The sequence below is a fragment of the Belonocnema kinseyi genome, chromosome 1 (genome assembly GCF_010883055.1).
Source record: "Belonocnema kinseyi isolate 2016_QV_RU_SX_M_011 chromosome 1, B_treatae_v1, whole genome shotgun sequence".
Taxonomy (NCBI): domain Eukaryota; kingdom Metazoa; phylum Arthropoda; class Insecta; order Hymenoptera; family Cynipidae; genus Belonocnema; species Belonocnema kinseyi.
Window position 1 is genome coordinate 134,756,771 of NC_046657.1, and position 14,066 is coordinate 134,770,836.

The window sequence follows — 14,066 nt, forward strand, 5'->3', positions numbered from 1 at the left end:
AATCACTAATTGGATTGGATTATTGGATTAATATCTTAAGTATCTTATTATCTGGAATTATGTTGGGTCTTGGATTATTAATAATTGAGCTGCCGGATCGAAGAAGGGCACATAAACTTTTTTCGCTGGGAGTGGAAAAGCCCCTGGAAGCTTTGTTAAACATATTTTAATTTCTAAAGACCATATATAGATCCAGAATTTCATTTCGCATCTTTTTCCCCCCAGGCAAAAAGTTGTAGCTGTTTTAGTTTTCAAAGTAAAGCCAAAAACCTAACTTTTTTGTACAAACTAATTTTGATTCGTGTTTCACTTTAACTCGTGCTCAGTCAGTCAGTTTTAAGGAGTTTCAAATAAATTTCTCAGGGAATGCAGTTTGAAATGTCCTTCGAATGGTAGAGGAAAAGTAATTCAAAAATTTATTTAAAAAAATTGATGTTAATTTTTTTTTGATACCTTGCGCTTATCGGCCTTGTATAACTTCCAGCGTTTCATAATGTCTAATATTTCATAATTAAGGGCTCATTTAGGGCTAATTTAATGCCCCATTGCCGAATTTTCGGCTCTTCATTTTTTTTCAATATACATGCTTCTGCCAGATTTACTTCAAGCCAGAAGAACCACTCAAGGAATCAGTCAAAAATGATTATATCAAATTACCCTTTTTACAGGAATTTTCGGCTCATTCCCGGCTCGAGATATCCCTTTAAACCACTTTCTTACCTTCAAAATTAAAAAAGGGCCGCGAAGGGCAAAGGGCCAAAAACTTAATATTCGATTTTTTTCTCAACTTTAAAGACGGGCCTATTTAGGGCTCACTTTCTATCCAAATATGGATTTTACTTTTTATTCCTTTGTATAAAATATGCAATGGTGCTGCCAACTTTACTTCAAGCCAGCAGCACCATTCGAGGAATCGGTCAAAAAATAGTTATATCAAATTCCACTTTTCACAGGAATTTCCGGCTCATTTCCAGCTCAAGATATCCTTTCGAACCACCGCCCTATCTTCAAAGTTAAAAAAGGGCCACGAAGGGCAAAGTTACAAAATATAAATGTTTCAATTCTTTTCCCAGCATTATTAAGGGACTATTTAGGGCTCACTTTCTATCCAAGTATGGATTTTACTACTTAGCCCTTTTTATAAAATATTTCACAGTGCTGTCAGCTTTCCTTCAAACCAGCAGCACCATTCGAGGAATCGGCTAAAAAATGATCATACAGGGTGTCTAAAACGTCCCGCGACGGTTGGATATTTCCTCAGGTAAAATATTTTTCAAAAAAGTGAAGGTCATTGCTGAAGTAAATTTCAACGAGGAATTCAATGGTGACCTTCATTTTGACCTTGAAGTTGACCTTCATGGCTTGTTGAAGGTCAACTTTATTTTTTTAAATGGAAACCCCATTTTTTACATCTGCCATCGATAGAGCGGAAAATTCTACGTTCAGGTACGTACCCAAATCATACGTCAATTGAAACGGTCAAGATCAGTTAGAGGTTATTTGAAATTAACAAAGTTTTCCAAGAGGTCAGTGTAATTCCTGAAGTAAATTTTAACGAGAAATTCATTGGTGAGCTCTGTATTGATCTTGGTTACAGCGTTTCGAATATTGTAAAATCATAAGGAAATTTTTCATTAAAAGTTCCAGGTGTTCTGGTGAGAGTTCTGTTCCTCACCGAAGAGTTATACAGTCCTATACCGTTTTTCGATACCTAAGTCAATACCTAAGGCGATATCGTAAGTCCTATATCGTTTTTCGATAGGAATATTACGAATTGAAACTAAATTTACGTATTGCGAGTACATACTTACTATCTTTCGCTAAAAGATTATTATGGCGCAAGCTAAACTTTCGGAACGACAGAGGGTATCTGTATTAATGATACGTGGTTGGGGAGATCGATTTCGATCTTATGATCAAGTTCGTTTGCTTTTTAATCGCACTTTTCGTAATGGAGAAGGGTTAAATCCTGCCTGAAAATCAACAATTGAAAGAACTGTAAGGCGCTTTATGAATCATGGATTTATCAAGGACCTTCAGAGAACTGGTCGGCCAAAATCTGCAGGATCTGAGGAGATGCAGGTAGATATAGCCCAAGCATTTGTTGAAAACCCACACCTTAGCTTACGTCGAGCTAGTGATGAGCGTGACGTTGCTCCTGAAACAGTGCGAAATATTTTAAAAAGCATTAATTTCCATCCTTACAAAGTTCATCTGGTACAAGAGCTCAATGAAGACGATCCTGATCGTCGGGTTGAGTTTTGTGAAATTATGATAGACAGAATTGATAGAGATCCTCTTTCCTTGTACAATACTGTATTTTCAGATGAATCTACTTTCACATTAAAAGGTGAAGTAAACAGGCAAAATTGTAGATATTGGTCCGATACAAATACTGATTGGATGTTGGAGAGTCACACACAATATCCACAAAAGATTAATGTTTGGGCCGGTATCTTGAATGATACATTGATAGGCTCTTTCTTCAGCAATGGTAATCTCAATGCCCGTGCATATGAAGAGCTTCTCAGAAACAAAATTGTACCAAGAATAAGGGAGATGACAGGCGATAATTTTCAAAATATTTGGTTCCAGCAGGATGGAGCAGCGGCTCATTACCTTAGGGAGGTTCGAGCATATTTGGGTACTCAGTTCCCTCAAAGGTTGATTGGAAAAAGAGGTGAAATCGAGTGGCCTGCTAGATATCCTGATCTGATGCCTCTCGACTATTTTCTTTGGGGTTATTTAAAGAGCAAAGTATACTCAACGCAACCGCAAAGCTTAGACAAATTGCAGAATCAGATTCTGCAATAGGCTACTTTGATTGATAGGCAGATGATTCGTAATGCTGTCAATCATTTCTACAATCGCATAGGTTTTTGTCAAGAAGCTCAAGGTTTTCAGTTTGAACATCTTCACTGAAGCGTGAGAGGCAAGGGGACGCACGCTAATCAAGCACCCCGAAACGTGAGTGGCAAGGGGAATCACGCTAATCAAGCACCCCGAAACGTTAGAGGCAAGGAGACTCACGCTAATCAAACACCCCAAAGGGAACAGAATTTACTACGTCCACGTCGTTGTTCCTGGGTAATGCTAAACGTAAATGTAAACTGCTTGGAAAAAACCGTGAAAAAAACTTGAAGATCAATACAGAGCTCACCAATGAATTTTTCGTTGAAATTTACTTTAGGAATTGCACTGACTTCTTGTAAAACTTTGTTAATTTCAAATAAGCTCTAACTGACCTTGAAAGTTACAATTGACCTATGATTTATTTTGAAAAAACCATTTAAAAAAACAAAGTTGAGCTTCAAAAAGCCACGAAGGTCAACTTCAAGGTCAAAATGAAGGTCACAATTGAATTCCTCGTTGAAATTTACTTCAGGAATGACCTTCACTTTTTTGAAAAATATTTTATCTGAGGAAATATCCAACCGTCCCGGGACATTTTAAATACCCTGTATATTGTTTCACTATACTTTTACATCTTCCTATTATCATATTTCTTTCTTATTATTTATGCAGTACATTCTTTTGATGAAAAATCTAAGAATAATAATCTATTTGATCTATTTCTTAATATTTACGAGGTGCTTCATACTGACTCTAATTTTCAACTTTTGGAACCCAATTTTATATTCTCGTAATCGTGAAAATCCATGGGATCGAAGGCTCATTTAGGACTCTAGGACTATTATAATCAAAATTAACAGCAACCAAAATTTTGTTTAAACAAACCTTTCAAAAATGAAATAATTTCAGGTTCATTTAAGGCTCCTGCAATATTGTCGGCCGGAAGTTATTTCCCCTTGCATAAATTAGGGGTCATTATGGATTTATTTGAGCCTGTGGTCTCAAATTTAAGAATCTATTATTATTATTCTAAACAATGGAGACATAATTTGGGACTACGGGCAAAAATTAGTTCATAATGAGCCCTAAATTATTCCAGGGTAAACAATGGATTTAATTGTTTCTTCCAAGTATTTTTTCAACGTTTAGATGCCACAATACCATATATAAGAAAAAAAACGGCAATGGAAAAATCTGACTGCTTCCATTCAACAATATTTTAGAAGCCCTAAATGAGCCTCAAGTTATTCAAGGGAAATACATTTTTAAAATGCGTGAAAGCCCCAAATGAAATTGTAAACAAATTGATTTTATTCATATTGACAGAGGTCTCTCGAGCCGGAAATTCCTGTGAAGAGTGGAATTTGATATAATCATTTTTTGACCAATTCCTCTAATGGTGCTGTTGGTTTGAAGAAAAACTGGGAGCACTGTGGAATTTCTTATGAAAAGGGCTAAGTAGTAAAATCCATAGTTGGGTAGAAAGTGAGCCCTAAATAGTCCCTTATTAATGCTGGGAAGAGAATTAAAAAATTTATATTTTGTAACTTTGCCCTCCGTGGCCCTTTTTTAATTTTGAAGGTAGGGCGGTGGTTCGACAGGATATCTCGAGCCGGAAATGAGCCGGAAATTCCTGTGAAAATTGGAATTTGATATAACTGTTTTTTGACCGATTCCTAGAATGGTGCTGCTGGCTTGAAGTAAAGCTGATAGAACCATTGCATATTTAAAAACAATGAAGAGCCGAAAATTCGGCATTGGGGCATTAAATTAGCCCTAAATAAGCCCTTAATTATGAAATAGCAGACATAATGATTTGATGACTTAGTTCTGTCAGGTTTACATGGCTCCATGCGCGGGCTGTAGTAAGAATCCCAAATCCGATTTATAATACAGTTCACAGACACAAAAATAAAATCTAATTAAGTAATCAGGTATCAACAGAGTATCATGCATAAATAAATAATAATACGCTCTATTACAGCATCAATGAAAAACAAATTTACTTTCTCGACGTTCCACTTTTTTCAATTCCACGAATTTGAAGCATTGAAAAATTCTCGGGATGAAGAATCCGTTGAATCACAACGATTAGATGTTTATGTTTTATTTTAATTTTGTGAAGTTTGTCTTAAAAATAAAAACCATTCCATTGTACATAATTTTAAATGTATAAATTATTTTGCATTATGCACTAATATTTATTTATGCATAATACCTTGATATTATCTAATTACTTGATTACTTTTTATTTTTGGCGTCGGTGAACTGCATTATGAATCGCTTCTGAGATTGCTCCTACAGCCCGCGCGCGAGTCGTCTAGCCGCAATCAACTTGCGACGTTAATAATTTTTTAATTATCAATTCGATTAGGCTAAAATTTTCCAGAAAATTTCTTTGTACTGTTGTCAACAATTTTCTGGCTGAAAGTTTTTTTTTGTTCAAAATTCGCTCGATAAACGAAAAGCTGGAAGATAGAGAAGTCGGATAAGCACCAGGCATCGGAAAAAAATTAACAACAATTTTTTTATATAAATTTTTTTAATACTTTTGCTCAATCAGTCGAAGAACATTTCAAACTACATTCCCTTGAAATTTTATTGAAAAATCCTTAAAACTGACTGATTGAGCACGAGTTGAAGTGAAAAGCGAATCAAAATTAATTTGTACAAAAAAGCCAGTTTTTTGGCTTTAATTAGAAAACTAAACAAATTACAACTTTTTACGTGGGGGAAAAGATTCGCAATGTTTCTGAAAGCCTCCAGTTTATGTGCCCTTCTTCGATCCGGCAGCTCAAAATAGGATTTCTAGTTTAATATTTTCTTTTGAAATACAAGATAACATTATATTCACAATAAATATCCCTTTTGTTTGTATAAAAATCTGAGGAAGAATATGTATATATCTATTACATATATATATATATATTTTTTTTTGTAACGCAACTAACGTGCCCCTAATATGTGTACCAAGTCACTAACGGCAAGTGCTCGTACCTTCGCCTAATGCTCACCAGGAAGGAAATGTGTTTGTTATGTGATGTTTCTCCAACTATCCGCTATCGATGTTAACCTTGCTATTCACTAAAAATATCAAATCATGTAATATCAGCACGATAAAATGTTCCCGATTAAGAGATTTGCTCATAATCATTTGCAGAATTTTGATTTCCATTAAAAGATTTTAAAATGGGTGATATATATATCATGCGCTGATCTAAATGAGATTTGAGATGTGGTCTAAATAATAAAACATGCCTCGGTGAGCCTGATGATAGTAAAGATATTCCAATAGTATATATGGCTATAAAGCACTACTCCAATAGCCAAGGCCATTATATGTAAGTCTTTCCAGGAAAAGTCTCTCCTAGACGATATGTGTCACCATAAGACAAGTCTTTCCGGGACAATTATTCTCAGGAAGTCACTTCCCATTTCCAATAAAATATAAGATGCTTTGAAGCACCATTGGACAGATCTTCCCTGTATAAGTCTCTCCAGGAAATAACCTTCTATTTCCAAAAAGTTTAAGATGCTTCAAGGCACAATTGGATAGGTCTTCTCAGGGCACGTCTTGTCAGGAAATCACTTTCCACATATAAAAGCGAACATGAGATGCTTAGTGGCACCATTGGACAAGTCTTCCCAGGAAAGAACTTTCTATTTCCAAAAAAGTGTAAGATGCTTTAAGGTACCATTGAATAGGTCTTCCCCCGGAACATGCCTACACAAAAAATCACTTTCCACTTAAAAAAAAAAAAACAAGAAAAAACATGAGATGCTTCGTGGTATCATTGGACAAGTCTTCTCAGGAAATAAATTCCCACTTCCAAAAAAAGTAAGATGCTTCAAGGCACCATTGGTCAGGTCTTCCCCATACAAGTCTTCCCGAAAATCACCTCCCACTTTCAAAAAATATGAGATACTTCGCAGTACTATTGGAGAAGTCTTTACAGGAAGTCAATTCCCACTTCCAAAAAATATGAGATGATTCGTGGCACCATTGGATAGGTTTTCCCAGGACAATTCTCATGAAATCACTTCCCACTGAAGAAAAAATATAAGATGCTTCGAGGCACCATTGGATAGGTCTTCGACAGATACCGCGAAGCATCTTCTATTTTTTTGATGGTGAGAAGTCATTTCCTGGAAAGGCTTGTCCCGGTGTTTGGTCAGTATTTTAAATCAGTTATTAATTTAAACTTAGCGTTCGGCAATTTCGACCTGACGTTGGAACCTTATCTGCTCTCACGGAAGCATATATTGTATTTTAGATCACAAATTTCGAGCACTTATTTTTCGATCATTTAGATCAGCAAGGGATATATAGCGTTGTAATAATAACCTCTTTCGATGTTGATCTTACTGGGGCACCGTTTTGGGCGTTACAGCAGTGACGTTTTATTAAATTAAAATCTTGTGCGCTGAGCGATTGGCAGTTACGGCTTGCGTACAATATATATCATTGTCGAATACGCATTTATTACTGTCTGTCAATCTTTCCTAGTATTTTGCTAGATATTTCATCAGGCCCTTATAATCTATACACTTAACAAGTTTCAGCCAAATCCACCGAAAGCCATTTTTCCTTTACATTTAGTGTGGGGTCCTTCAAAAAAATCGATGTATTTACAATTTCGATCCTTGGTCATGGCGATTTTTTCCTAGTGCATTTTTGTCGCTCGAAAGTTTTTAAGTACCCGAAAAACGTATTCTTATATTCAGAAAGGTGTTAAGAAATTTTTCCGATAGCATAAGTGAATTAAATAGGAATTATTTATTATAAAATAATTGGTTAAAATCTACAAAGAGTTAGGAAGAATTTTTTGACATTCAGGTATGTAAAAAAATTGAAACTCCAGAAAATTTAAAAACATTGCAAAGAAGAAATTCACAAAAAATTATTCGAGCGCGGGTACCGATTCTTCATGTCTATCTATTCAAAAGAAATTGTACTTTTTTAGGAGCTCAATAAACTAATTTTTCGCGCTTCAGCGATTTTGAATCCCAGAATTTGTTATTTTTGACCCACCCTAACGTACACACAATTAAGCTTATTCAGTAAATTTAAATGCGAAAAGCGAACAGATTTTCTTGAATGCTTTTTAAAACCCCGTCCAATGATAAAAGGTTTTAAATTACTAGACTAATTGTCGATTCGATCATGATTTCGATTGATAAGTAATTCAGTTCTTGATTATTTTGATGACATTGAGGCCACATCTTTTACTCTTTCTAGGAAAGATACGGTTTATGTTATCTGGCTTTTAAAATTATACCATTTCCACTATAAAATCTCTTTTTGTTGCCTTATTCTAAGGAATGGAGAAAGATACTTTGTTTTTCTTTAAATCGTCGTTGTTTTTCTATGTTAACCATTCCGTCATATTTTAGAAAACATACCAAGATCTCGAGTAGACGAAAAATGGCGCGAGGTTATGGTAGCGATGGCGCGGGGTGATTTTGGAATTAGGCTGTTCAGACTGTCCGTGGTTTTGTTTGTTTTTGTTTGGTGGTGAAAATTATAAAAACTACAGAATTTTCAAAATTGTAATGTAAACTTATTCATGTTTTTCAAAAATTTCTTTGTGAAATCGTTTGGCGTTAAAAATGGGGGCCGATATCAACTTTCCAGACAGTTGCATATTGTTGTACCGGAGAAAATTGTATTGACGGCGCTGACAGTTAAAGAGACTTATTCTCTATGGAACTGTGGTCTAGCCACAGTTCATAATGTATACACTCAGCTATGCAATACTGAGTGACAGTGTTGCCACATCGTCACTGCCTACACCTACCATGTGCCACGCGAGAGCAGAAACATTATTCTTTACAACATTATATCTTTTATACTAAACGGTCCATAATTGTTATTTTTTAAAATAAAATCCACACTATATTTTTCTTTGCATCTGCAGTTTTTAAGCTCAATGGTAAGCTTCGTTTTCATAATAGACTTTGTAATCTGGTGATTTCCCATGTTAGCTATGGGAGATCCTTGCAAAAAGTACTAAACATAATTGATCGTATTGGACTTTTGAAACGGTCGAATCAGCTGAATAGGGTATGAATCATTAGATAACAATATTTTCTACATATTCTGAAAATTTCAGACAATCCGTAAGTAGGGTCCCATTTCGGCACAACTACCTTAATAAATTTTAAGTGTTGAACAAAAATGTTTAAACAAATAAAAATCGCGAAAAATCCTGAAATTGACCATTTTTTTGCAAAAATTATGTCATTTCTCTTTCAATCAATTAATTTTGAAATTTCTAACGGCACTTTGAAGGGGACGAATTGCACATTAAGATGGTGTAGGTTATGATTAGGTTCCTTCCAAAAAGTATATTTATTTGAACATTCAAAGTTAGGAAATTTAAACAAATGACAAATATCAGAAGTGCGGGTAGATTGCTTATTATTGTAAACAATTGGAATGTATAATAGGCCAATCTCTTTGTTTTCTGATATTAAATAAGGTGGCTTACTTTAAATAATGATAGAAAATTAAGAAAAAGTTATTTTCAATGGAAAAGAGGTTAGTAACTTTGAAAGATAGGAAAAATTCTCGGAATTAAAAAAAGAAGTCTGATTGCGCGCAAAAGAAAGTATTTAAAAAATGAGGCCTTTTGTTCACCTTAAAACTAGATAACTTTATTACAACACAAACATTCAAATTGTACATTGAAATAGACTTGGAAAATGTTACAATAGTTAAAATCGGAACTATCTCGCAGAGGCGATCTTAAGAGTTCGGTTGTCAAAATGGAATGATAATATGATCGAAGTACAGAGAAGTCGATTGAAGAAAAAATTCGGAAAAACTTAGTGGAAACGAAGTGTGATGGTCAATATAAATTCCGAAAGTTCGGACCCAAAATTTATGCAAAAAAATCGTCCTAAAAGAAACAGTAGGTTTGCGTGTTTATATCTTGACATTACCTCCATAAAGAGCTCAATTACGACAAGCGACAATTACGAAAGTGAATTACTATGCTAACTACCACAAACAACTTAACTCGTAAATTGAAACAAATGTTAGAACTTAAGATCGTAAGTTTGACACTTCAGATGAATGATTGAGATATACGGAGAATCAATTATTGCTATAACCTTCACACTGATTAATACAATAGAGATTGACATTTAATTCATTAATAATAAGATTGACCGAGATCAGAATCATGGATAGAATATTAAAAGGAACACATTCCTTTCTCAAAAAAATAGTTCAGTTTGGAGAGTTTGGAGAGAGATCGTGCGTATAACTCCGTTTTGTCCTGGATGTGTGTCGATGATTCGACCTAGCTTCCACGGAATGGGTGGAATATTATCCTCCTTCATGACGACGAGTGTCCAGATCTTGATTGCGTTCTGATCAGTGGCTACCTGCCACTTGTTTCTGGAAATCATTTCCTTTAAATATTCCCGATGCCATCGATACCAGAAGTGCTGTCGCATTTGTTGAGCGAATTGCTAGCAACTTAGGTGATTAACTGGTATCGTAGGCAAATCTGTCATTGGAAGGCTAGTCATAGAATTGCCGATAAGAAAGTTACCTGGGGTTAGTGGAAATAAATCATTCGGATCCGAAAACAGAGGCGTAAGTGGACGAGAATTAAGGATAGCTTCTAACTCGACCACATACGTATGAAGCTGTTCATAAGTTGAAAGTGCATTGTCAGCTACGCGGGTAAAATGATTTTTGAATAATTTAACTGAAGGTTCCCAGAGCCCACCGAAGTGTGGAGCTCTGGGCGGCATAAAGTTCCAGGTTACTCCCTTGGTAGTCAGGTAATTTTGAAAGGTTTCATTCTCTTCTAGTGACTTGATAACTTTATACAATTCCCTTATTTCATTTTTTGTCCCACAAAATTGGTGGCATTGTCTGAACTTACAGACTCAGCAAGTCCCCTGCGAGAGAAAAAATGCGTTAAACAGGCAATAAAAGCATCAGTGGTTAAATCACTCGCGAGTTCCAAATGTACTGTTTTGGTAGCTAAACAGACAAAAATCGAAATATATGTTTTGATTTTACTTCGGTTTCGAAGACGGCGTACTTTAATGGAAAACGTTCCACAGTAATCTACCCCTACATTGATAAAAGTTCGCGTGAATGTAAGACGATTTTTAGGTAATTCTCCTATTAAATAGTTTATTTCGTGGTGTTTTGCTCGAAAAAATTTCACACATTGTCGGATTATGTGTCTGATAGCGTTGCGCCCGTCGATTGGCTACTAACGTTCACGCAGTCCATATAAGGTTGTTTGCACTCCTGCCTGAAAACGTTTATTGTGTTCCTCGCTCATAAGGTATGTTCGCGAGTGTCAGTCGACCGCCCACTCAGTTATACCTTGATCCAAAAGTGGGTTTAATCTAACAAGACTGCTGTCTGAATTGACAATTTGATTAAGTGTCAAAGCACGTATTTCCTTAGCGAACGTTTCTGTCTGAATGACTTTAATGATTACATATAAAGCAGCGTTACTTTCTGCTGGTGTGATTGAACCCTTGATTCGTATTGTTTCGTCCTTGGTTTCGATATTATTAACAAATCGAAAACAATAGGCGATAACTGGTTGAAGCTTTTGCATGTTGCAGAACCTTTGTAGTAATTCATTTCCACCTTTAGTAATTTTTAGGGAGGAGATTTGTTCATTCAAGCACGGCCATGCAATGACGTCTTCACTGAGCCAACCTGGATCATGTGACCAAAATTCGTTATTTACAAAATCTTGTGCTTTATGACCACGTAAAAGTAGATCAGCGGGATTATCATGGGTGGGAACATGTCGCTACTTATGAGCATGAGTTTTCTTCTATATTTCAGCAATGCGATTCGCTTCGAACGTTTTTAAAGTGTGTGGAGTGCCTATCCAATTAAGAACGATTGTAGAATCAGACCAAAAATATACCTCTGAAAATTGCATGTGAAGTGCTTATGACGTAGAGCTATATAATTTTGCTAACAAAGTTGCAGTAAGACGCTTGCGTCGAAAAACTCATGTAATTGAAGCTTCCTGAAATTTAGAATTACAATACATCGATGGAATTTTATATTATTCAATAAAAACAACTGTTCAATGACTGGACCTAACAGCCCTATGGGTCAAATAATTTTGAGATTTCAGATAAGATATTTCTTTTAGTAATTTGCTTGGAAGTTTTTGACAGTTTGACCGTGTAAAGAATGGAATAGGTCTTGGGATCCCAGTATAATCCGAACGTCATTGTCGAAGGAAAAATCCCCCTTTGCGCGAAAGCCTAATTAATTCATCCCTTAAAGAACGTGCATCTTCATAGGATTGTGCTCCTGATATTAGATCGTCTACGTAGAGATCACGTTTAAGAATGTCAGCTGCGACTAGGTGTGATTCGCGTTCATCTTCCGCGAGTTGAAAAAGTGTGCGAATTGCCAGAAACGGGGCGCAAGCTGTGCCAAATGTAACTCGGTTTAGGCAATAAATTTTTATAGGCTCAGAGGGATTCGGACGCCATAATATTTTTTGAAACTTGGTGTCTTCTATTGTAATTTGAATTTGTCTGTACATTTTTTGAATGTCTGCAGAAAGAGCGTACACGAATGATCGGAATCGTGTTACAATGGAAGAAAGATCCTCTTGTATGGTGGGACCAACCATAAGAGTGTCATTTAAAGATACACAGCGATGACTTCGCGGAGCTATCAAAAACGACTCTTAACTGTTGTAGTTAAACTAGATTCCTTTATTACCGCGTGATTAGATAGATAAAAACCTTGATTTGATATTACGCGATTGGACAGAAGAGAATTATGTCCTTCTTTAAGGTATCTTTATATGCATTCGGAACATTGAGACTTTAGCATGGAATTATTTTCGAATTTTCTTTCTAAAGCAAAAAACGTTGAAAGGCCGTATTGCGCGAATCTCCAAGAGAGTCCTTCTTCTTATTGCAAGGAAGTTTAGAGATATATCGACCCATTTCGTCACGCGCAATATTATTAACGTAATGGGACTCGCAAGCTTCCTCTTCCGTTGAACGTAGCTTGACATTGTTTTCTGCCTCTAACTCCCACAGGATAGGCAGTTCCTGAAATTTTATAAGATTACAAGAAACTGACCGTTTGGACAATGGTGGTTTATTGTATCGCCCAACAATGATCCAGCCTAAGTCTGTTTCTTGCAGAACATCAGTTTGATTAGGTATATGAATTTTACCTGAGCGTAAAAGCTCATAATAATATTCTGCGCCAACAAGAATGTCTATCTCAGCTGGTCTGTGAAACTCGGGATCTGCTAAAATGATATTATCTGGAATTTGAAAGAGTTTCCGATTTAGAGGTATAGAAGGAATTTGACCTGAAATTTCTTGAAATATGAGGAATGACATCGAAAATACTATCATTGATGCGAGATTTAACCTTTGCCAAGGTCGCATGTTTGATACTTGTTTGAAGATATTCAACTCCTTGTAGTTTGAGCTCTATCTTTTTTCTACACAGGCCTAGGATAGATGCAAATTTTTCAGTAATAGAGTTACACTGTGAACACGAATCTAATAGCGCACGGCATGGAATGAAACGACCCTTGCTATTTTGAATTTCGACCATCGCAGTTCCTAAAATTACTTGCGACGGATATTGAGCGTGAAAGCTAGCCAGCCAAATCTATAGCTGACTCAGGGCTGTCTCTGCACGCCGAAAATATTAAAATTAATGAGGGCCTAAAATCATTATATTTATTATATTAAAATTAATTAATTTCTTTTACGTTTTCTTTTTTAAAAAGGGACATTTTCGAGATACTAAATAAATTTAAAAAAATTCTTTTCGTACTTTAGATTTATAGTGAAATTTCACAAGTTATTTTTTAAAACTAAATTTAAAATTAAATGAAATTTAGATAAATTTAAAAAGTAAATAAATTTTAGTTTAATTCAGAATTTAGTTAAATTTAATAAAGTTTAGTTAAATTAATTCCTCGTCTGGTTTCTTTTAAAAGAGAAATTTTCGAGATACTATATAAATAAGTTTTAAAAAATCCTTGTCATATTTTAGAATTGTAGCGAAATTGTAAAAATTATACTTCACTGTATACATTTCTTCTACGTGTATTTTTAAATCCTAAAATATTTTATTATTTTTTCGCTCAATTAAGGTATAACTGAAGTACGATTTACGATTCTCTATGGTGTCGAATTGACAATTTACATTTAATTCCGAGGAAAAA

At 35.3% G+C, this 14,066-nt stretch overlaps 1 protein-coding gene across 1 annotated transcript; it reads right to left on the reverse strand.

The window, feature by feature from the left end:
- Positions 1–12,726: 12,726 nt before the first annotated feature.
- On the reverse strand, positions 12,727–13,275 carry LOC117180153. Its single transcript, XM_033372503.1, has one exon. The coding sequence runs from the start codon at positions 13,273–13,275 to the stop codon at positions 12,727–12,729; it is 549 nt and encodes a 182-aa protein (XP_033228394.1).
- Positions 13,276–14,066: the final 791 nt, after the last annotated feature.